The 26394-nt window shown below is 34.8% G+C and overlaps 1 protein-coding gene across 2 annotated transcripts in view; it reads left to right on the top strand.

Annotated features, from left to right (window-relative positions):
- The window catches only part of ATRNL1 (attractin like 1), a 683154-nt gene that overhangs the window by 114264 nt on the left and 542496 nt on the right, over positions 1-26394 (top strand). For both annotated transcript variants that reach the window (XM_060286203.1, XM_060286202.1), the window contains exons 11-15: positions 14944-15028; positions 16333-16541; positions 17573-17691; positions 22163-22295; positions 26179-26360. In XM_060286203.1, coding sequence (XP_060142186.1) covers positions 14944-15028; positions 16333-16541; positions 17573-17691; positions 22163-22295; positions 26179-26360 — 728 coding nt within the window. The remainder of the gene's footprint in view (positions 1-14943; positions 15029-16332; positions 16542-17572; positions 17692-22162; positions 22296-26178; positions 26361-26394) is intronic.

Genomic DNA, 26394 nt, shown 5'->3' with positions numbered 1-26394 from the left:
ACACAGTGGAGTTGTAGTTCAGTTTACCCTTAAAAATCACTTAACTAGTTTATGAAACATAGTATACATGTTTTTGTACAACCCTGTAGAGCGATACGTGTGTGTGTGTGTCTACACACACACACAGTATAATGGATACAATTTTGTAAGGCACATAATTTCATTAAAAATCATATTAAATTAAAACATCTAATTATTTAATTTTTTGGAACAATCCAGCAAAACTATAAAATTTCAAACTTGCTCGCTCTTCATGTTTATAATTATTTTTATTTTCTGGAGGTTATTTTATGTGTCCCTCTCTTTGTTTATCAGTATTTCTCTCTGCGCTCTGTTAACTCCTTAGGGCTCTTCCTTGACAAAAGCAGTACCCCTTGCCCTGCCACCTGAAAGAACCCATTTGTTTCTTTGTAAGAAAAACTCTTAAAATCATCATACCCTTTTTTCAATGAATTTAGCCAACTGTTGACTGTTTTAAGCTTTACTGTATCCTTTGCTCAGGGTTCTCTTTTTCTTTCTATAATAAACTATTGTGTAGAAGAAATAGTAGTTTCTTTTCTTTAAAAAAGAGGCCAGTAAGTAAGGGAAAAAGTGACCTTTCGTTTTGTGAAAAGGGAGAACTAACATTCGCCGAAAGCTTCCTGTAATGTTTTGCACTTTACATATGCTTTATGATGTAATTCTCATAACATCTGTGTAGCGTGTACTATTATATTCATTCATACAGGAAGAAACTATGATTTAGCATGATTAAACCCAAACTTGCATAGGTTGTAGGATGGTGTATTCTGAATTTGAACCCAAGTCTAAGTTCAAAATTCTTTTGATTCTACCACTGTACTATATATTGATGTTTTCCTGATTTAACAGGAAAAAAATTTGAAAGATCTTTAATTGGGAAAAAAGGCATATAATATTTGTTAATGTAGCATGACACTCAAGAAAATTAGTTTTATCAGTATATTTAATCAGTGACCTCAAGGTAGAGAATCAAGAAGAGTAACGAACAATGACTCTCTCTTAGTAGACCTATAATCATTTTGAGAGATTGTTTTGAATACAAAAATTGCTAAATAAAGATTCTTGAAATAGAATATACACTGAAAGAAAAGTGTTTAAATGTCTCAACAAAACCTCTGGGGAAGAAGGCAGGGAAAACAGTCATGAATATAGAATCAAACATCTAAAATAAAATATTAGCAAATAGAATTCAGCAGTTTCAAAATTATAATAAACTATGACCAAGTAGGAATTATTCTAGGATTTCAACTATGATTCATTATCAGGGAATCTATAAATATAATTTATTACGTCAAGACTATTTATTGAAGCCAACAGGAAATAACACTGTATGTTAAAACATGATAAAATCATTTCATTTAAGATTGATTGTCAAATAGTGATGCCCACTTTGCTTGGCAGAGGGTAGGAAGCTAAATAAATATTTATGGAATGAATGCCAGAGGACAAAATCCTGAGAGAAACTGTGGGTAGCAAAAGTGTGCACCTTTTAGAATAGTAAGATAAATTTTTACCTGGGGGAGGGGGACCCAGTGAAACATCAGGATTTCAGGGGTAGATGAAAAAAGATTTTTGGCAACATCCAGAAATTTGGTTTTCTATTACATAAGTATCCAAATGGTTAATAAAAGTTTTTCTTTGTATTCATCTAGTTTTGAGTCTTATACCTACAACATATGTGCTCTTTTTAATGAATTTCAAATATGCTATTAAGACTGAGTTATGAACTGGTGTTTCAAATGGAATATTAAAAGAATTATTAAAATGTGTCTTTAAAGTATTATAGATGCATATTTTCATGGAAGAATATGAATATTTGCAGAAAAATTAGCCAAGTGCATGTGCATTTTTCACCTGTACTATTTTATGCATAATTGATAAAATAAACCTGTCTCTAAATTTCAGCATATGTTTTTAATGTAATTATGTTGTCTCTCATATGTGAATAGTCCTAACAGCACAGTATTCTGATTGCTGAGATCTGTGTTTGAGAGAATAGTAACTCTAATTTCTTGATCTTATGTTTATTGAGTGTATAAGGTTTTAAAATAAATATTTAGTGCCTTGTACAGATTTTTTTAAAAGTCTATATTCTAGAGAGTATATTGTACTTTGGTCTTTATTGCTGTGTGGCTTTTCTGTCGGTATGGGATGGTATTTCTGTCAGTTTTCATGATGTCAGTAACTTTGGAATTTGCTTTAGTTTGTCTAGCCTTGAACTGTTTGTGAAGTGATAATGACATGAGTGTTCTGGAAATATATTTTCTTCTTGGCAAAAAATATGATTATAGATTGCAGTCAGACATTAATAATGTAAGAGACTTTATATTGTAAGAATGGAAAGAGACTATGTGTAAACAAATTATATTAATTTAATACTGAGCTTTAAGGCATTTGATACCTTCTACATTTTATAGGAAAACTAACCTGTGTTTTACAGAGAATCCTGATCAAGAATTTGAAAACTCAGCAACAGAATTTATCTAGCCCAACATTCTGTTTAGTCATTATTGAAAAAGCTGCAAGGGATAAGTGGAAAGTGTATTTGCTGCAACTGCTCATATGTTTTTCTCTTCTCATTCTGTTGAAAAATCCTGACAGGTGGGCAGATATCAGCAGGCATGAAATGTCCCTATAGTTGCAAAAGTTGCATACCTCAACTAGCTTTTCATAAGCTTGCAAGTTAAATTCTCTTCTTCCTAAACAATTTTGTGAGTTGAAAACAATTTGCCAGCTATTTTAAGACACTGTAGAGGAATATTCACACTTACTGTATTGTATCAGTCAGTACAGGTTATGTTAGACTGAGGTAACAAACAATCCTGTCACAGTTCTCTGAAAAGCAAACTCTGAGACAGAGTTTAGTGTTCAGGGTACTTATTAGGTCCTTGGATTGAACACGTGTAAAAGGGAGGGGAAGAAGGAGGATTGGGTGAAAAGTAAAAGTCAAGCAGACTTAACATCCTCAGCCAACTCCAGGACAACTCTGGAGTTGAAATGCCCCTCAGAGTTGTCGCTCTTTAGGATAAAACAGGTCTTGATCGGTCATTGTACGAGGGTCACTCCCAGGACCTTGGGTGCGAAAGCTCTCTGTAGCTAAGGCAGTCTCTGCAGGGGCTGGCAGCTGAATGATGTCCACTGATAAGTCCTACCCTGAAGGTGTATTTAGTCAGCACCTTTCTATGTTCATCACAATTCATTCTTTGGGCCACTCAGCCCGCTTCTTCAAATATATTTGTTAAACAGCTCCTCCAGGATTCCAGTGGGCCTTTCTGCCTGGTGGGAGCCTAGATTATTGCTCTGGCTTTTGTAGCTGGTCTCAGGGCTGCAACTAATATTCACCATGTCCCTCATCCATTATCTTTTCATGTCCCTTACCCTCAGCTAGCACTTCTGGTCTCTGTGTCTTACCTGGTAGCATGACCCACTCCCTCCCCCTTAGGTATTTGAGCTCCTGATCATCATATACCTTCTAGTCTGGGTTACTGTACTTGCCCATTTACCATCACACCCGGCAAAGGGATACCAAGAAACACTAAATGGATCATCTGTGTACCAAATATATACCCCTGCCCTTATTTGTAACAGCAGCCCCTCCTTTTGATGGTCGGGGCCAATTACCCCTGCCAAGATGCTACTCCTTCTTTGCCTGCTTGCTGGTCCCTTGACACAAGGAGTGTGAAGTACCCAAGTGGCAACTGTAGCTTCCAGTTACATGGTTAATTGCTACTTCTTCTGCCAGAATATTTTTCCCTTTGGGGAATAGGACCTCTAATCCTGCAGAACCCAGAATTGCAGGATGCGGAGCCCAAATTTCCCAGTTGTGTAACTGAATATGAGGCCACAAGAAGTGGCTTTTACTCCTGGGTTTTTGGACCTATATATTCTTCCTATTGGGGACACAGCACTATTTGAAGGTCTTTATTAGTTCAGGTGTATCCCACATCCTGGTGCTTCAGTTGTGCCTGTCAAAATCTCTGTCAGGTTGTGTGGTTTGGGATGCAGTGGATTTCATGGTCATAGGCCCATTTCTGTACCTCCTTTTCTGTGAAGTGTGTCTCCTGATTACATGGGATCCCATGCTGGTTGATCAGACATTTCATAATTTCTAAGATAGTTGTGCTGATTAAGACCCTGTGGGCAGAAAAAGCAAATGCATCCTCAAAATATGTATTCGTGTCGTAATGAAATGTTGGCCCATCCAGAGTGGAAGGGGCCCAATGTAGTCAGCTTGCCACCAAATGTCCAGTTAGTGTTCTTGGGGAATGGCCTTATCAGGGGATCAGGATTGATATCTTGCTGTCGGGTTGGACATTTAGTGGAAGAGTAACTCCATCAGCTTTTTTCAGAAGGAGCCCATGTTATTGCATTCCTGGATGGCCTCCATCTCTGCCATATGGCTCCTTAGTTCATGTGCTCATTTCGTTGGCACCGAGGTGTCCTACGATAGAGACTGACATTCGCTTTCTCAGTCAATTGTTTACTGGTTGTTTAACGTCTCTTCTATGTTGGATGCTCTCTGATGGCCTTTAACTTGTATCACAAAGATCTTCACATTTCATGCTCATTCAGATATATTCATCCACATGTCTCTACTCTAGGACCTCCTTGTCTCCGATCTTCAATATTTCTGCTTCTAGGCTCCTGATCAGCCAGCTAGGTCATGAACTACTGCTCCTGGGCCATTTCTCTTTCCACACAATCTACATGAGGCACACTTCTCAAAGGCCTGCCCAATTGGGAGGCTTGTTCCTTTTTTGCTGTTCTTCCAGGCCACCCCTGAGTGAAGCTGTCTTGTAAGTGATAACCAGTTTTGAATTGTGGCCACGTACGAAGCTTACATATTTTCATTTTCCTCTTCTTGTTATCTGGGCATAAAGGATTCCTCATACGGCCATAGCTGTAAGGTGCGGGGTGGGTGCAGGGGCAGCAGTGGTAGATGACACTAGGTCTGAGCTACCAGCTCATGCAGATTGCTTGTGCACTGTGCTCTCGCTCATGCTTCATCTTGGGTGCAGCTTCCATTTCATGTTCTCGTGATTATTGGTGACAGAGACAGCTCATGATAGAAAACTCTGAACACATGGTCCCCTAATAACCCATGTCCAGCACTCCGTCTCTGCCAAGGCTCAGTAGTGTGGTGGGAATAGAGGTATAAAATTTGCAACTGCAGATGGCATGGCCTTTGAGATGTGTGTTGGGTCTGCATATTCCACATGCTTCTTTTTGTAACAGTGACTCCTCCAGTAACTATAGTATCTACTGGGTCATGTGGCCCTAGTTGCAGGGCTGTTTGCAGTGTGTCCTAGACCTATAGCAGAGCTATTTTCTGCCCTGGCATGTACTCAGAGCCAGCAGCCTTTGATATTTTCCAGTATATGGGCTTGAACAGTATTCCCAGGAATGGAATATACAGCCTTCAGAACCCCAAAAGAGCTATCAGATGTTCGCTTTCTTCCTTGCAATGGGAGTTGAAAGATGTAATAGTTGGTGTTTCAGTTCAGATGAGCTGTCTCAGAATGCTCTTGACCTCTACACCCCTAAATAGCTTACTACATGGAAGGTCTCTGAATCTCTGTAGGTTTTTTCTTCCACCCTTTGAAGCATATATGTCTTCACAAGGCCTCCAATGCATTAACTGTGCTTGTTCACCTGGTACTATTAGAATGATGCCATTAATGTAGTGGAAAAATGAAATGTTCTGCAAGATGTCCAATTGGGCCAAATGTGTTCTGACAAAAGGTAACATGATCCCAAGGCAAAATTGTGAATGTATACTATTCTATTCCATATGAATGCATACTGCTTTTGGTCCTCTTTTCTGGTAGGGTTAGCAAATAACACATTTGCCAAATCAGTGACCATGTTAATCTGCTCTAACAAAGATACACATCTTGCATGCTGCCTGCAGTTTGGGCTACTAACTTGTATCACAATGGTGAGCTATTGTCACCTTCCAGGCCTTGTTTAGTTTACAGGGGCCAGATTGATAATTTAAACAATTTGAGGGGGTCCATTATCCAGCATTCTTTACATTCTTCAGGATAATACTAATTTATGCCATTCACTCCCTCTGAAATGCAACATTATTTTAAAACTTATTATATTATCCAGGGGGTAACAGTTCCAGAGGCTTCAGCTTGATCTTTTCCACTGTAACAGACAAGGACCCAACGTTGGGGTGGTTCCATTTGCCAAGAATGTCTATTCCAATTATTAATTTAGGGACTTAGGACATGACCACTGCATAGGTCTGCAGACCCACTGGCTCATTTTGAGAAGAACTTTGGCCAGGATGCCATTAATTTCATCATTCCCATACTATCCCTGCTATAAAGAGAGGCCATGATGTGTCAGTGTCAACTCAGACCTTGTGTCCAGCAGTACTTGCAATGTTTGTGGTTGCTTTTTTCTCTAGGCTAGGGTTACACAATGAAATGACCATTGGTACCTTTGAGGAAGAACTAGGGACGCTATTACCATGTATACTTGCTGTGGTATTACAGGGTCCTTCTTCCTGGGCCCTAGACTTTTAAATGTATCAGCTCTGGATTTAAAAAGTGGCTCAAATCCAGAAATTGAGCAATGAATTATGACTTTTTATTGTAGCATCTGCCATCAGCTTTCTGATCGTTTATCCTTGATTTCTTCTGATGACATAAGTTAGGTAGTACCCTTGTTGGCTGCCCATCTGTTTTACTTGTAGGGATGCTGTGTTCTATTAAACATCTCTATAATTCTCAATAAGTCAGTCCTCTTGACTGACACTTCGATCTTGCTGCTTATTACAGTAATGGCTCTCTACTTGGATTGGATTCTGATGGTTAAGTGTCACCAGCTGGCCTCTATTTTCCTATTGTCTCCATCACTGAGCACAGTTCTGTTACAGTTTTTCATACCATCAGCTTTGGTCTATGAAGGAAAGCCACCGCTTTCTCAGTGATGCCAGTATCCCTCTCACCATCACATTCTTCATGGCTTCAGTAAATGACATACGTTCTGGCCCTGCTGTAGGTAGAATGACCTGGTGGGTTTTCTGATGTTATACAGTATATCATGATAGAAAACTCTGAGCACATGGTCCCTTAATAATACCTGTGAAGCACTCCATCTCTGCCAGGGCTCAATAACATGACAAGACTAGAGGTATAAAAACTTCCACTGCAGATGGCGTGGCCTTTGGCAGGTGTGTAGGGTCTGCACTGGGATTATTTCACAGGGGCTTTCTATATATTCCACATGCTGCTTTTTCCAACAGTGACAGTACCACTTTCCTAGGCTTTTAACCCCTGCTTTTAGTGTTTGCTATGACAATTCTGGAATTTAGACTGTATTTTTCCATGTTTCTAGGAGTCATCTTTTTTTCCCCCAGCTTTATTGAGGTGTAATTGATAAAATTGTAAGATATTTAAAGTGTACATTCTGATGATTTGATATAAATATACATTGTGAAAGGATCCCCCCACATCTAGTTAATTAGCGCATCCATCATCACCTCATATATTTATCTTTTTTCTTTTTGGTGAAAACACGTTCTACTCAGCAAATTTCAGTTGTACAATATTGGGTTAGCAACTGTTGTCACCAAGTATACATTAGATCCTCAGACCTTATTCATCCTAGAGCTGTACCCTTTCCTCAACTTCTCCCTATTTCCCCCATACCTGGAAACCACTCTTCTACTCTGTGTTTCTATGAGTTTGACTTTGTTTTTTTTTTAAGATTTTACATGTAAGTGATACCATTTATTATTTGTCTTTTTCTGTCTGGCTTATTTCTTTTAGCATAATACCCTCAAGCTCCATACATGTTGTCACGAACAGCAGGATTTCTTTCTTTCAAATGACTGAATAATATTCCATTGTATATACATACCACATCTTTATCCATTCATTTATTGCTGGACACTTAGGCTGTTTCTGTATCTTGGCTATTGTGAATAATGCTGCAATGAACATGGGAGTGCAGATATCTCTTTGATATCCTGTTTACATTTCCTTTGGGTATATACCCAGAAGTGGGATTGGTGGATCATATAGCAGTTCGATTTTTAGTTTTTTGAGGAACTTCCATATTGTTTTCCATAGTCGCTTTACCAGTTTACATTCCCACTGACAGTGCACCCGGGTTCCCTTTTCTCCACGTCTTCGCTAACACTTGCCATCTCTGGCCTTTTTGGTGATATCCATTCTGTGAGGTGTAAGGTGATGTCTCATTGTGGTTTTGATTTGCATTTCCCTGATGATTAGGGATGCTGAGTACCTTTTCATGTACATGTTGCCCATTTGTGTGTCTTCTTTGGAAAAATATCTCTTCAATTCCTCTACCTGTTTTTTAATCATGTTGTTTGGGTATTTTTGCTATTGAGTTGTGTGATTTCTTTATATATTTTGGATATTAACCCCATATCAGATATATGATTTACAAATATTCTCTCCCATTCAGTAGTAGGTTACTTTTTCATTTTGTTGATGGTTTCCTTTGCTGTGTATAGGAGTCATTTTAACAGTGAGTTCACACCATCTCCCAGGGTTCTTATAAGGGGATAAATCCTAAATCCTGCATCTTGGAGAGTGCTTTTTTTTTTTTTTTTTTTTTTGCGGTACGCAGGCCTCTCACTGTTGTGGCCTCTCCCGTTCTGGAGCACAGGCTCCGGACGCGCAGGCTCAGCGGCCATGGCTCACGGGCCTAGCCGCTCCACGGCATGTGGGATCTTCCCGGACTGGGGCATGAACCCGTGTCCCCTGCATCGGCAGGTGGACTCTCAACCACTGTGCCACCAGGGAAGCCCTTGGAGAGTGCTTTTAAATAAATAAATAAGTTTTTCCTAATCCAATGTAAGGTTCTGATGCTTTTGGTCAAACTCCCTTCGGAATCCAGAACCATGTGTATTCCCCCCAACTTCTGCCAGTATGTGCTATCTAGGTCTTACAGATCCTTTGAGACGTAGTCCCTTTCTTTTCTTAGCAGTCGCAGAATGTAACAGGCTGAGTTATGCTGAGCCAAGTTATAGACCCAATGGCCAATAGGGAAGGTGTGAGCAGATTCTGAACTAGGGTACAGGTGTTACTGGAGGAAGCTGCTGCACTGGGTTCAGAGCAAGGGTAGAGTACTGTCTCTCAGTAGAGTAGGGTACACCACTTCTGCAGTCTCAGAAGATTCAGGAAAATTTGGAAATGCAAAGTTGGGGGAGATTTTCAGGACATCAGCTCCGATGTTCCCATCCCATGTGTCAGGGTCTTATTCTTAATACCAATAAAAGGTTATTTTTCACCTGTGATACATGTCTAGTGTTGGTGGGGAGGGCAGATTTGCTTACTGTTATCACTTAGGGACCAAGGCTAAATTGCATTTTCTTTCATTGGTAATTAAATGGTTCCATCCAGAAATGCAGTTATCACTTTAGCTTGCATTTCCTTGACTAAAACAAGTCATATTGTCACATCCAACTTCTTAGTGTGGGAGTATCATTTTGCCTAGGCCTTAAGGACGACAACTGGACTATTTGTTGAGCAGCACCAAAATCTACCACAAATATTGTGTGTAATTACTTTTCAACGTTTAGTATAATTGAAGGTTATGTCCTGGAGATAGTAATAAAGCCTTCACCTCCTACGACCACATGTATTAAAAGGCAAAGAACTTCTTGAAGTAGAATTGGGTTGTGTTATTATTTGTCTGAGTTAATTGCTCTTATGTATAATTTTTTTTTATTACTGTACTGTAATGCTTTTCTTCTGCAGGGACTTTTGTGCTTTTTAAAAAAACTGTATTATTGTGTTTTTATTTTCAAGAAGTTAATGTTTATATCAAAAAGGATATTTTGATGGTGTGGTGAGGCAGTATAATGTAAAGAAGTTAAGGAGAGCTGGTTTTGATTTAACTTTACTATTTAATGACTTTAAGGAAGTTACCTAACTTCTAAAGACTCTTTTCCTTATTTAAAACGTGGTGACAAAAATATTTACTCCTCAGAGTTGTTTTGAGAGTTAAATGTTGTATAGCACTGATAAGCAATTAGCATTTTTTTTTTTTTTTTTTTTTTGTGGTACGCGGGCCTCTCACCGTTGTGGCCTCTCCCGTTGCGGAGCACAGGCTCCAGACGCGCAGGCTCAGCGGCCATGGCTCATGGGCCCAGCCGCTCCGCGGCATGTGGGATCTTCCCGGACCGGGGCACGAACCCGCGTCCCCTGCATCGGCAGGCAGACTCTCAACCACTGCGCCACCAGGGAAGCCCAGCATGTTATTTTTATTAGGTAAAGGTCATGGCCGCCACTTTACCCATTTAAAAAGACTATAAAAGGTTTAATGCATTCTTCAGTTAATTTTATATAATATTATAATAGTAATTAAAAATGTTTTTTAACTATTAGAAGCAACTATGTGCTTTTCAATTTTGGGCTTCCATAGCCCATAGATAGGGAGGAGGAGGCTTTTCTGTGATGAACCTTGTGGGATTATTTGCTTTTAAACTTTGCACATATATATCTTTAGTTAAAAACAAGTGGAATAAAAACAAACCACAGCAGTACAGAAGTCAAATGAGACACAAATTAGTGGATCAGGGATAAATGCTCAAAAAATGGTTCTGGGCAATTGGTATATGGAAATATACTGAGAAATATCTGGGAAATATTGTATATGGGGAAAATTAAGTTAGATCCATGCAATAAATACAAAAATAACTTCCAACTTGATTGAAGATCAGAATAGTAAGAGCCAAACTGTACATCCTTTGAAGAAAGTCAGAGACTATCCTTACAATCTTGAGTTAAGAATAAAAAGCACAAATCACAAGGAAAACAATACATTTTTTTAATAGATCTTTATTGGAGTATAATTACTTCACAATACTATGTTAGTTTCTGTTGCACAGCACAGCGAATCAGCCATGTGCATACACACGTCCCCATATCCTGTCCCTCTTGAGCTTCCCTCCCACCCTCCCTATCCCACCCCTCTAGGTCATCGCAAAGCACCGAGCCGTTCTCCCTGTGCTATGCTGCTTCTTCCCAGCAGCCAACTATTTTACATTTGGTAGTGTATGTATATAGATGCTGCTCTCACTTTGTCCCAGCTTTTCCCTTCCACCCCATGTCCTCAAGTCCATTTTCTATGTCTACCTCTTTATTCCTGCCCTGCAACTAGGTTCATCAGTACTATTTTTTTTTTTTTTTTAGATTCTGTATATATGCGTTAGCATATGGTATTTGCTTTTCTCTTTCTGACTTACTTCACTCTGTGTGACAGACTCTAGGTCCATCCACCTCACTACAAATAACTCAATTTCGTTTCTTTTTATGGCTGAGTAATATTCCATTTTATATATGTGCCACATCTTCTTTATCCATTCATCTGTCAGGCATTTAGGTTAGTTCCACGTCCAGGCTATTGTAAATAGTGCTGCAATGAACATTGTGGTACATGTCTCTTTTTGAATTATGGTGGAAAACAATAAATTTGACCAAGTTAATGTACAGGCGTTTTTATGAAGATACAGTTCTCCAAAGAAGATATACAGATATCCCAGTAAGGACATAAAAAGACGCCCAACATCACTAATCATTAGGGAATTGCAAATCAAAACCACAATGAGATACCACTCACACCCATTAGGATGGCTGTTATCAAGAAATAGAAAACAAAAAATGTTGACCAGGATGTAGAGAAATTGGAACCCTTGTGCACTGCTAGGGGGAATGTAAAATGGTGTGGCCACTATAGGACAGAGTATAGAGGTTCCTCAAAAAGTTAAACATAATTACCATATGATCCAACAATTCTACTTCTGGGTATACACACAAGAGAATTGAAATCGGGGCAGGAACAGATATCTCTACACGCATGTTCCTAGCAGCATTATTCACAGTAGCCAAAATCTGGAAACAACCTACATATCCATATATGGATGAATGGATAAAGAAAATGTCGTACATACATACAATGGAAATTATTCAGGGTTTAAAAAGGAAGGAAATTCTGACACATGCTACAGCACAGATGAACTTTGAATACATGCTTAGGGAAATAAGCCAGTCACAAAAGGACAAAACTGTATGAATTCATTCATTTGAGGTGCTTAGAATAGTCAAATTTATAGACAACAAAGTAGAGTAGTGGTTACCATGGGCTGGGGAGAAAAGGGAATGGGTGGTTATTATTTAATGGGTACAGAGTTTTAGTTTCGCAAGATGAAGAAAACCCTGGAGATGGGTGGTGATGATGGTGCACAACAATGCAAATGTACTTAATGTCACTGAACTGTTCATTTAAAAATGGTTAAAAAACCAAAAAAAAAAAAAAACCTCAATAGGTTGAACAGAATAAGCAAGGTGGAGAAGAATCCATAGTTTGATACCATTTATATTGTTTTATAACCTACGAAAATACTCTATATAGATCATAGATATGGGAACATTGATAAACCAATCTAGGATAGTGGTTGTGTCCAAAGACAGAAGACATAAAGCAGTTGAATTTGAGAGGGAGTACACAGGGAGCCTCAATCATATCTGTAATATTTTCTTTCTTTAGAAAATCTACAGTAAACGTGGTAAAATATTGGGTTTGACATATCTGGGTAGTGGTATATAGGTGTTTATAATACCATTCTTTAGACTATTCTGTGTGCTGAAAAATTGTTCTTTTTCTCTAAAGAGAGTATAGAGTTACAAGAAATCTTCAAAAGGCCTAATTTTTAGTAAATGCTGGCCTTTATTCTCTCAGCTCTTTTTCCTGACTCACTTCTTAGATGGGTTTTCTGAGCATTTTCCCTGGTTCTCATTTTGGAAATCTGCTTTTCTTCCCTCCTTCTGCTGATTTGTTCTGGACGCTGGGCCGAATTACTTATTCTTTTGTCCTAGATAGGCTCAGATTATTGGGTCACTTTCTTTTCTGGATTCCAGATGTCCCAAAGATGACCTTGAAGATGATTCTTCTTTGGAGATTTTTATAATAAACTGGTTTCTGGAAGTCCTAATTTCTGGAAGTCCTACTCTTTGATCTGACTCTTTTCTGTTTCATTTCTTTGACGCACATTCAGGTTTCTAATTCTGTTGCTGGAATACTGTATTTAACACACAATTTATGAATCAGTGGCCATGTGGTGTGTGTGTGTGTGTGTGTGTGTGTGTGTGTTGGGTTTTGGTGGAATGATTAAAATCTGTCTGCCCTAACTCATTATCTATCTCTAACATTTTCATCTCTTTCTTTGTCAAAGTCTGTACCTTTTACAGGTCACCCCTTCTCTCCAAATGGGAATTATCTTTCAGAATCCATTCAATATACTTTTATAACGTCAGACATTCATAAACATAATTTATAGAAAAACAAAGGTAATCTAATGGGCCTTAAGGACATTGCTTAACTTCTCCTAGGTCTCCTTTTTCATTTCTGGCATATGGTGATACCTGCTCAATCAATCTCACTGGATTCTTATACAGACTATTTTAAGTTATATAGATGAAAGCACTTTGGAAGTTTTATATTACTGCATGCATATAAATGTACACTTAAGAAATGTACATTTCTTAAGTGAACTCTAACGCATAAAATTGGTAGACTATGAATATTATGTGTAAGCCTTTATAATAGTAGTTCTCAAAATGTGATCTTCAGAGCCTTGGCTCCTGGAATGTTCATAGGTGTTATGGGAAAAGTGCTTCTATGGATAAAACATTGGGAAAACACTGGGTTTAGTAAAGTTAGGCTTCTATGCTTTTGTACTCTCTCTTTTGAGAGTAGTTAATAGGTTCATGTACTTTGTGAACTGTAGAGAGAGATTATATCAACTAAGGAATACCCCTTTTGGGGCAGATTTGTGAACCTCAGAATACACTGAGAGAGTGGGAGATATAATTCAAGATATATTTTATTGCTCTCAGTCTTCCAGGTTAATGTTCTAAACTATGGTTTTCGTTTTTGTGATTCCTTTGATCTTTACTAGTAATAATATTGAATTAAAGCCAAATTTATTATTTCATTTCTAGTGTAATAGGCATGATTGCTTATATAAGAAAACAAGTAATTCATTACAACTAATTGTATTTGAGATTATTTTCTTGTTTCAAAAGGGCTTCTAAGTTACCAAAAAATGAAATAAATTTATTTTAAACCTTGTTACATCTATGTGCTTGTATTAAATACCAAGGCCTGCTTTTAGATATGCCATGTCTAAGAGGATAAAATCTAAAACACTGTCCTGAGAACGTTTCTAGTCACTGAATACTGAATTATTTGACATCTCAAAATCTCTATTAATATATGTGTCAATTCTGAGGCTATATTTAAATGATAAACAGTTTTCTTTAATCATTTTTCTTTCCATAGTCTTTATGTAGCTCATGAATTATTTAGGTTTCTTTTTTTCATTTTTTTCTATTTTTTGCAACTAAAGCTCTTCTCCTTTACATAAAATGAAAACTATTCCTTTGAAATATTGAATCATTAAACTGATTTAAATATTTTATTTTGATGATTCCATTTTTAGGCATTCTTTCATTGAGTATTATATATTCCATTTAATTTTGCATGCATGCATGTAAAATTTGATTTAGTGATTTAACTTTCTGATGGGTTTGCCCAGTATTGACATTAATGAATTTTACTATATGATTCTTGGTTTATTTAATAAAATATGTCATTGAAATTATCCTCCAATGTAAAGTTCATCTAATTTTTTCCTTTGATTTCCTTTATTCTCATACATGTAAAATTATTTGTGATAATTTTAGGCAGAAGTTATTTTTATCTAAGGAATAATGCTAGTTGAGTAATGATACTAAATTGTAGGTCATGGAAAATTAATGAAAGGCTTCCTAATTTTAAGTATTGTATCTTTATTTGGCCAATGATTATTTTATAGTATTTGTCTTAAATAGTTCTTTTTTTTCACTTTTTGTTTTGCTGTTTTCATTTTCCTAGCTTGTGATGAATGGAAAATATTACCGAAACCAAACCTTCATAGAGATGTCAACAGATTTGGACACTCTGCAGTTGTCATTAATGGGTAAAAGAAGCACATTTGTCAGTTATACTACCCACAAATTTTGTTATTCTTTAAAAAAATTATTGTTTGTACTTAATGGATTGGATTTTCTATATCCCTGTAATACCGTGGAATGAATTTTGCTTCATTAACCATATCCTTCATCTCTTTTTTGTTTAAATTTATTTAAGGAGCGGGGGAGTATCACAGGAAAGGTGCTGAGATAGAACTTCAGATACTCTTTTAAAAAGTCATCCTGCCTTCTTTCCTTTTTCCAGAGATCAGGTCATGAATGACTTCCTTAAAAAAGATCAGTCTGAAGTGATAGAAAGGCTAGCCACATATTTCTTCTGAGGAGAGCAAGGGAAGTGAGAAGAATTAGATTCTCATTTTGGTTCTGTCATAACTGAATGTGTGACTTTTGACAAATCTCTTAACCTCTCTGGCCTTGAAGACTGTTCTATCCACTGGGAATTTGGACTGGATGATCATTAAGTTACCTTCATCCTTTAAGTTATTACGATTTTGCTATTTCTATAGCACAAGTTCGTTAATGTGGACTTGTGACAGTAAACAATATGCTAGATCATTCATTAGCTTAAACTTTGTAATTCATGACATTTTTCATAAGTTCATTTTATTACTACCTTATTCTAATTATGTAAAAATTCTCCAATATAATACTAAAAGTAGTCAGAACTTAATCACAATGAAGCTGTGTAACTGATATCAGTTAGCTTTTGAAACTGAAATAAATGAAATTCAGAGTGTAAACATAAAACCTCTAGGCTTCTCTGTTGAAAACTGCATTTGGTTGATTTTTATTTTACTTTTTTTAAATAGTAAAAGATATTCTTGAAGCATTTTCTGATCTTTTCCATTTATTGTGTTAATAATATTTTTAGAAACAAAAATTAGGCTGTTTTGAGGGCATGTCAAATTTTTTGGCATTGGTAGTATTAATTAATTGAGTAATCATCTGGGCTTTTCAAATTGAAACTTTGAAAATCTTTTTGATAATTTTACTCTTGGTCTTTTTATTTTACAAGAGGATAGTAAAACACTATATGAAGAACTCTATATCTAATTTCTAAATTCTTTGTATTCAAAAATTGTAATTCTATATAGCAATTCTAAAGTATAGCTTATTGTCTAAAGTGTATCTTATTATAGTATATACAGCTACTATATATTTCTAAAAAATTGTTTCCTAACTAGATAAGATAATGTAAAATGTGTATTTAAATTTATTTTTAAAACTAACACATTAGACAGAGACTTTTCTTAATATTGTTCCTTTAAGATTCTTATTTTGTCTCTAATAGGTCCATGTATATATTTGGAGGATTTTCTAGTGTACTCCTTAATGATATACTTGTATACAAGCCTCCAAATTGCAAGGCTTTCAGAGATGAAGAACTTTGTAAAAATGCTGGTCCAGGGATAAAATGTATTTGGAATAAAAATCACTGTGAATCTTGGGAGTCTGGGAATACTAATAATATTCTTAGAGCAAAGTGCCCTCTGAAAACAGGTAAACATTTTTTTTCTTTCTTATATTTGGAACAAAGTTTCTTTATTTGGCTAGAAATGGAAATGCATTCTGCTTGTAAGAATTACCTTAGCAGCTTTCAGAAATTAAAAATTCATAATTCTCTAATTAGGAATTCTGATGTTTGAATTTAGCAGTGATTAGTAATTTAATATCTTTATTAGCTATTTTTAGTTTTCTTTTTTGAATTCTGTATGTAATATTTATATATCAATTTGTATATGTAACATGGCCATATATATGAATTATTTTCATATGTAAGTAAAAAATGCTTTCAAATACACCCTGTCTAAGATATACTGTATGCTTCAAAGAAAAAAAAAGAAGTAATTTATTCTGCATTTGGTAGTTTTTTTCTTTCTGAATTATTGCCAAGGCAGACCATAAAGTTAAAAATTTTCTAGAATTTTGATGAGTTTTGTTATAATTTAATATTTCTTATAAAATATTGAATAGATAAATCAAACTTATGAATAATTACTAATAAGTATTTATTTATGAGGAATGATTTGGATAAAAATTGTTCAATTTTCTTTAAATGAGTGGGGCTCTTATACATTTTTGGTGCTACAATTAACAAATCAAGTTTTGCTAATCTATAATAAGTCATGTCTCTAAATATCTTTATGAAGAATAATAAGCAATGAGTATTTGTTATAATGTTTTCTTTTAGATATATAGTAATACATTTTGTTTAGTAAAATACCTCTAAATCTTTTTCTCCCTCCATAATGTGTAAATTTTAATTAATTACTTATTTTAATGTGTAAATTTTAAATGGCTGTAGGATCCTGGTAGACTGAATAAAGATGAGTCTAGGAGGTATCTAAATCCCTTTAAATATAATTAAATTACAAAATTGAGTTCATATTGAAGAATTTATTTTGATATTGATGGTTATATTTATGGTTTAAAAATGTCTTAGTGATTCTTAACAGATGTTAAAAATATGTGAATTAAGACGTTTGACATTTTCTTTTTCATCCTGATATGTTCTCTCATTTGTATCACAGCTGCTTCTGATGACAGATGTTACAGATATGCAGATTGTGCCAGCTGTACTGCCAATACAAATGGGTGCCAGTGGTGCGATGACAAGAAATGCATTTCATCAAACAGTAACTGCAGTATGGTTAGTATTTATGGGTAAATGATGTTGTAGCTAACATGCTACTTCATAATCGTTAGCTTACCATTTAGTACCACTGTACAAAATAGCACTTTCCTTATCAAGATATTTAGAAGGGGGAAGGGTGAAATAGGGGTATGAGATTAAGAGATACAAACTACTATGTATAAAATTGATAAGCAACAAGGATATACTGTCCAGCGCAGGGAGTTATAGCCATTGTTTTGTAAGAATGTTAAATGGAGTATATAATCTTTAATAATGTTGAATCACTATGTTGCACACCTGAAGCTAATTCAATGTGGTAAACCAACTATACTTCAAAAAAAAAAAAAAGACATTTAGAAAGTATGTAGGAAATCACCTACTTCCTGGTATGTTGTAAATTCAGCTTGTAGCTCCTTGCTCATATTTATCAGTCTAGATTCCATTTTGAATCTGGAAACTTTTACTTCTTTTCATAAATAAGGTTGGGAAAATCCTTTCAAAAATTGTTTTTAAGAAAAGACTGTAGCTATAAACATTGTCTTCTGTGCTGATGAAAATAGGATTATATAAGGATTATATTATATAAGTCATATCCGTGAGATTCTTGTCAGACATGCATGAACAGTGGTGTGGTTTAGGTTTTGTTTATACACTTTGTGTGCGAGTTTAATCTGAAGTATTGACAGTGGTAGTTTTCCTTTTATCTGTCTTTAGATCTCTGGTTCTCTGAGGCAATATTGTCCCCCAGAGGGACATTTGGCAATGCGTATTTTTTGGGTTGTCACAACTGTGGGGCTGCTACTGGCATCTACTATGGAGAAAGCCAGGGATGCTGCTAAACATCCTACAATGAATGAACAGCCCTCCCACAAAAAATAATTGTCTGGCTCAAAATTTCACTAGTGATGAGGCTGAGAACCCTATTATAGATAAGAGTATTGAAAAAATAATAAAATTAGTATTGATGATAGATTAAAATGGATTAAGAGCAGCAAAAATTAACCTTTTAAGTGGGTAGCATCAAAATGTCCCATATGTTTTTAGAGGATGTCAACAAGTTGAAGGAAAAAAAATTTTAAAGTATTAACAATTATGTTTAGTAGGGTTAAAGATTCTCTTATTGGAGTATAGCTTAAATAACTAAATAGTGTGCAGACAGATTTTCAACTAAATACATATTATTTTTTATTTTTCTGAATTTTTATTAATCAAGAAAACTATCCACTTGTTTTTCAAGATACCAGGCAGAAGTAAAAGGTAAAGAAAAGGGAATTTGAAAACTAAGTAATAAGTTTTTATTTTATCATCTAAAATTTTTCTTTAGTAACCAGTCATATTTCAAAATACTTAGTTGTATGATTCTATTCTAAAATAATATTTAAAACTTAAAATGAAAGAAAATATTGAATTATTGACTAATCAGATTGAACCCTTTTGTTTTCATACATACTGTGTTGGTGTATACTTTTCAGTGATATGAATTGCTGTAATGATAATAGATACCTCAATTTTATTTGAGTTTTAATGTTAATATGACATGACTCACTTTGAAAATTTGAATTATTTTTTATACTTGCATAATATTCATGTAATGGGAGTTACATTAGTGAATAATGTGGAAGTAGGAGGTAAGTAAAATAAAATATAGGAATAAGGGACTAAAATGGAGAACGTTATTAGATAAAAATTGCAAGCAGATTTTACTTAAAAATTTGTTCGGTAACTGAGTTAATTTGTGTTTAGACATTTACACTATATGAAAATACACATATCTCAAAAATTGTATTATGCAAATTGTTATCAAGTGTTCATTTTTAAAAGTGGCCTTTTGCTTTAGAGTTATTTTTGATAATGATGTGTTAACAAGGAAAGTACTGGGTGAGATAGTATAAGTGAGCAGATGGTACTCACTTGTAATTTAGACTTTGATATAATATGTCTTTTGGACAGTTTTATCAGAATGTCTGATGATTAAGCTAAACCAAATGCTAATGGATACAGAAAGGTCTATGAGATTTTAGTGTAAATGATGTCCACTGAGATTCTATTTCATTATTTAGTCATAGTTACTGCAAGTTGCATATTTTGTGCTCTAATAGCTCCAATAACCTTACTTCTTACAGATTTTCATTTTAAATTTACATCTAAATATAGTAGGATGAAGATGAGTAGAGTAATGGTTATGCTTCACAGTCTGTTTACTAATGTGCATCTGGTTCATTAGGCCAAAAAATGCCAGCCATGTTTCAAAGTAACAGTCAGCTTTCTTCCATCATTGAATAAATTGGCCCTGTGTGTGACTGAAATATAATTTCATCTTTTGTACTGTTTCAGTATCAATAAATGATTATACTGTTCTTTTTTTTTTTTAAATAAATTTATTTTTGGCTGCAGTGGGTCTTCGTTGCTGTGCGCGGGCTTTCTCTAGTTGCGGCGAGCAGTGGCTACTCTTTGTTGCGCTGTGTGTGCTTCTCATTGCAGTGGCTTCTCTTGTTGCAGAGCACGGGCTCTGGGTGCACGGGCTTCAGTAGTTGTGGCATGCAGGCTTATTAGTTGTGGCTCACGGGCTAAGAGCGCAGGCTCGGTAGTTGTGATGCATGGGCTTAGTCGCTCCGTGGCATGTGGGATCTTCTGGACCAGGGCTTGAACCTGTGTCCCCTGCATTGGCAGGCGTATTCTTAACCACTATGTCACCAGGGAAGTCCCAATTATACCGTTCTTAATGAAGAGCAGTTGAGTTATTTGGGTGGTGACTCTGATGTTACCATTGTTATTCTAAAGATTGGCATTAAGCTGTTATTCTTTCTCTTATTCTAACATGTTGTTAGCCATTCTCTTGTCTTTTTTATAGGTTATTTTATTTATCAGATGATTCAAGTAAATTTATTTTTAGTTAACAGATGTTTGGAACTATAATAATTGTATATAATAATACTAAGATTTATATACTATATGAGAACAAAAAGCTATGAATCAGAAAAACATTAAGAAAATTTATATGTTCTTAATGAAAACGTGATGGTTGAATAAGAGTTGCAATGTAGTTTGGGTTTTTAAAAAATATTTCTTCTGCGATTATTTTAGGATGAGTAAGATAAACATTAGTATCTATGTACTTTTTTTCTTTTTTTTTTTTTTTTTTTTTTGCGGTGTGCGGGCCTCTCACTGTTGTGGCCTCTCCGGTTGTGGAGCACAGGCTCCGGACGCGCAGGCTCAGCGGCCATGGCTCACGGGCCCAGCCGCTCCGCGGCATGTGGGATCTTCCCAGACCAGGGCACGAACCCGTGTCCCCTGCATTGGCAGGCGGACTCTCAACCACTGCGCCACCAGGGAAGTCCCTATCTATGTACTTTTAATCTGTGACCTTATAGTATATGCAATTTGCTCTAAGAAATTAACATCTTTGAAATGGAGGTGACCGCAATGTATTTTATGTTGGAAAGTATAGTAGTTTATAAATAAATATTTGATGGGTGACATTTTAAAGTATATATCTAAGAGGATAAAAATTGCTTCAACCATTTTTATATATGGGCGAGTTATAAGCAAATTTTAACTGTTAAGTTTTTTGGTTGAAGAAAACTATTTAACACCCTTACATGAGAAAGCCTGAGGTAAGTATGTCTGCCTACTGAAATAAAAGGGGCCTCAGGGTGCAGCATGTGTTTTTTCCTTTTTGTTTTTTTCTCAAAAAAGAGTAACAGGAAGAGTTGAGCCCAAAATTTTAGAATTTGATTTTCATTATCATAGATGCTAAAAATATTATGTGAAATATTGAAACTTGGTATGTGCAGGGAACTCACACCACAGTTTCTATGTTGCCTTTTTTTTCTTTTTTAACCTTTAACCTCTTAGAGCTGGAATTAGTTGAAATATGATAGTTGTATAATAGGACTGATCAAAATGTAACTTTTGCAGGTTATTTTCAACCTCCATTATGGAAATGTGACAGATACATACAGGAGAAACATCAATTAACCAAAACCATTATTTAATGTCTGTGAAAGTAAAATTAGTTTGAGTTATTGAGAAAATAATTTGTCTTTTTAGATTTTATTGGATTTTGATAAAACATCTCTTTAAGTTTTTCTACTCATCATTTCTACTTCATTCCCAAGGATCTGTATGATAGTTTTATTATGACTAGAATTCTTTCATGTGATCATTGAGAGAAATGACTTTGTGCATTGGCTTTATTTATTGAATTGGAAACCTGTTATCAGATTCAATAGAATAGGTTTTCATTACATGGTTTCTGTTTCAAATTGTGTAATTTGCATGTTTTTCCAGTAAGCACACATTCTAATACGAAGAACTTTGTTTAAATAAAGAAATGAGTAAGAGAAATTCTGATTCAGTACAATTGGATTTGGTGTTAGAAATCTGTATTGTAAAGCTCACCAGGTGACTTATATGTACACTGAAGTTTAAGAGTCATTGCTGTACAAAGGTGAAAAATAACATGCTTTATCTTTTAATTTTCTAGTCTGTGAAAAACTATACCAAATGTCATGTGAGAAATGAGCAGATTTGTAACAAACTTACCAGCTGTAAAAGCTGTTCACTAAACTTGAATTGCCAGTGGGATCAGAGACAACAGGAGTGCCAGGCTTTACCAGGTAAAGATTTCAATTTGGTAAATGAGTTTTATAGTCCACAGATGAATGCCATTATAGTAAAGAACGTTTAGTAAGAACATTCCATTTTCTAAAATTAAATCAGTAGCAAATAAACAATAATATTGGAGTAATGATAGCAGTGTTTCTACAAGAAAAGTTTGTATGTTCATTTCTAATTCTTTTAAGATGTTCAAGGTTTCTTGTATTTATTATGCTATTGACTTGATCAGAATACTGTTCAATTAAAAAATTATGTCTTAAAAACATAGAAAATAAAAAGTATTTAGTATCCAGATCTAGCAATGTTAACATTTTAGCACATTGGATTTTATTTTTTAAGTGCCCTTTATTTTTTAAATTTCAGGAACTGTTTTTTACTGACTGCTTTTTTGTTACAAATTGAAACATTTCTAGTAATTGTTATATGATTTAATGAGAATCTAAGTTCTGCAAACCAGAGCAAAACTCATTTTATTTATTTTTTAAAAAATAATTAATTAATTAATTAGGTTGTGCCAGTGCCAGGTCTTAGTTGTGGCAGGCAGGCTCCTTAATTGTGTCTCACCAGCTCCTTAGTTGCAGCATGTGTACTCCTTAGTTGCGGCTTGCCAGCTCCTTAGTTGTGGTATGTGAACTCTTAGTTGTGGCATGCATATGGGATCTAGTTTCCGGGCCCCCTGCATTGGAAGTGTGGGGTCTTAACAACTGTGCCACCAGGGAAGTCCCAAAACTCATTAAAAAGAAATTTCAATTTAATTTTTATAGCTAACACTCTTCTTAGTGGACCCTAAGTACTCTTTCTTTCAAATATGAAAGAGAAAAGCAGAAAATTGAAAACGTGTATAGATATTTAACCAGTTCCATTTTCTTATTATACAGATAAGCTGAGACACACTAGCTATGTGACTTGCTTCAAGGTGCCTGACTTGTAAATGGCAGAGGGGACTAATAACTGGGAGTTCTATTTCTGTTCAGTTTTTTGCCTGTTTCTATATCATGATTTTTTTTTTAAATTCTTTCATAGAAAAATTTTCTGAACCTATGTAGTTCTAGAAAGTGTTGGAAAATTCCATCACAGGATTTAAGTCTTTCTTATATAAGTTCATGTGAGAAAATAAAAATTAGATTGCCTTTAAAAGTACGATTGAGGTTTTGGAATTTTCTCTATGTGCTGACTTTTGAAGCTTTTAAATAGTGATATATGCATGTGTGTTCACTTTGAGTAAATTAGAGAATATTAATGCAGTAGGCAGGATTTGAGAAGCATTAGTGATATGACACTAAACTTGAAAGTAATGATTTCTAAGTGTTAAAATCTAAAAATAACATGTAGATCAGAAAAAATACTTATAAAGTCTCTTTAAAAAGACAAAGAAAATGCTAGACTAAAATAAGATTTGACTGAAGGAATATATATGTTTAAAGGAATATTACTCAATAAGAAGGGAATTAGATTACCAGTGGAAATTTGGAAAAATAATAGTGAAGTTTTATTTGGTAGTACCCATCTATTCATTGCTTGGGAAAATATTTTGGTTTGGTATAAGGGTTCTACTTGACCAGGCTATTATTTTGGAGAATAATAAATAGAATAAAATATTTTATTATGTACTAACTTACCTTGTCCTGTGTTCATATTTACTAAGAACCAGCTTGGTATATATATAGTTTGGTTTCCATTCAGCTTGTCTCAAGGAAGTGAATGCTCTAAATGGAGGGCCCAGTCTGTATAGTAGTTGCACTTTTCCATGAAAGTTTGTGAATTGCATTTTTCCCATTGATCTCATATAAAATTGGCAATTTGAATTTGTCTAACTAAACTTATTGAAAAAATTAACTGCTATCCTTTTAACTCTAAAGCTGAGTTAATGCTCAATTAGGAAGCCTAAAACATCAAAACATTTGGGTCAGTGCTATAATTTAGTTTAGCTTCAAAGGCCCATGCGTTGTTTGCATTTGTATGATTTATCAACCAGGTATTTTTGATCTTATAAAAAAAAAGCGACAGGCAAAACTAATGCAAATCCTTCCTTGATTTAGTAAGGAAAGAAACAGCCGAAATTTAACCAAAACTTTTGCACTCTTTCCTTAAAGTGATTTGGTACTTTAGATTTCAGAAGACAAGGAAGATTGCTATATGTGTAGCCCGAAAATGAAAACAGACATGTTTGAAAGTCTTATTAAATGACTCCAGTTTATTGAGGGGTTACTGTGTTCCAAGCACCGTGTGTTATTCTCATTACCTAGTTTAACAGGACAGCAGTTATTAAAGAACCAGAGTACCCTGTAATACTAAGATATTATTTGCTTTTGTGATTCTCATTCTGTTATAGGTTTGCTATGTAAATAGTTTTCCAAAGGCTACATAATACATGATTCCAATAGATTGAATGTAGATGCAGATACGAGAATACAGTTATATTAAACCAATACTAAAGAGATTTGCAAAAATATTTATAAAACAATGCCACACTTTTCACTATTTTGGTTTTTGGAGACTATAATTAAAAAATTAAATATGCTATTTATTTTAAGTTGTTATATTTTTCCCCAACATTTTATTATGAAAAATTTCAAACATAGAAAAACGGAAAAAATTGTAGAGAGGATACCCAATACCCTCACCCTAGATTCTATGATACACGTTTTCCTCTGCTTTATTCCTGATCTCTCTGCCTATCCATGCCCTATTTATTTATCAACCCATGTCAATTTTTTGATGCCAGGGACCTGATTTGAACTGCTCCTAAGGAGAAAATTTGATGGTACATCTTCTTCAAGCCTATAATAGCATAAAGGGACAAGACATCCCAGAAACTGGAGAAGTGTGTTTGTAATAAAAATTTAAATTATAATTTTAAATGAATAAGTATATTTTTAAAAGATCAGTTTTTATTTTTAATATGATCAAACCCAATAGATATAAAATGCATAAGAGAAAAAATATGTGGAGTTCTCAATAATTTTTAAGAGTTAAAGGGGTCTTGAGACCAGAATATTTGAGAATTGCTGCTTTATAATAATTTCATAAAGATTGTATTAATGCATCCAAGGCTGAAAGGGCAAGAGGCACTGATATATTTAGTGATGTGGAAACTAAAATGTAGTGAAACTTCATAGATCGGTGTGTTAATAAAACACTGCAATGTTAATTAATGCACACTAGAGCATAACTTTATATTGTATTTATAAATCCATGTTTAGAAAATAGGCACGGTTTTAAGTTCAATTTGGACCCTAAGGATAAACCACTGTTACTGAATGGTATGTTTAAACTTTCGAAAGACCTGAATGACTGTGTAAAAATAAATACTAGAAAGCAAAGCTTATAGCTTCTTTACTAAACGTAAATGAAATGAGACTTCTCGCCCCACAGTTATAATTAAAGAATCAAAGAACCCAGCTTATATCAAAATCGTACACCTGGGCTATGGAAATTAGATTTAGAGGACAATTAGCTACACTTGTAGGATAACTTTGAAATTGCTTTTGTTATGTGCTGGTTATTTTTCTATTAAAGTGATCTTGTATTATATAAATTGCACTTTGGGACATAAGTGCAGTAGTGATTTTACTTGCTGAGAAACCATATGCCAGTACACTAGGTTTACACAGAAAACCTAAGAGTCAACACATTTTAACAGATGTTATAGAGCCGTAGCTTTTCTTATGTTTAAGAATTAAAGAAAAAATTAGGATCTTCTTGTTCTTCATCAAACTATTAGACACATTTAGTTTGGTATGTTATAGTGATATATTTAAATTTTTATTGTTAAAATTATTTAAACAAATACCGAAGTTGTATTTAGAATTCTAAAATAATTGAAAAATACACATGCTTTTTGGTAATCTAAAAATAAGATATAATTTTTTTTTTGACTAGCTCACCTTTGTGGAGAAGGATGGAATCATATCGGGGATGCTTGTCTTAGAATTAATTCCAGTAGAGAAAACTATGACAATGCAAAACTTTATTGCTATAATCTTAGTGGAAATCTTGCTTCATTAACAACCTCGAAAGAAGTAGAATTTGTACTGGATGAAATACAGAAGTATACGCAACAGGTAACAACTATACTTGTTTTTATTATGGAAATAT

Source organism: Globicephala melas, chromosome 16, assembly GCF_963455315.2.
Source record: "Globicephala melas chromosome 16, mGloMel1.2, whole genome shotgun sequence".
NCBI classification, from domain to species: domain Eukaryota; kingdom Metazoa; phylum Chordata; class Mammalia; order Artiodactyla; family Delphinidae; genus Globicephala; species Globicephala melas.
This window is presented reverse-complemented; position numbering and strand designations above follow the sequence as displayed.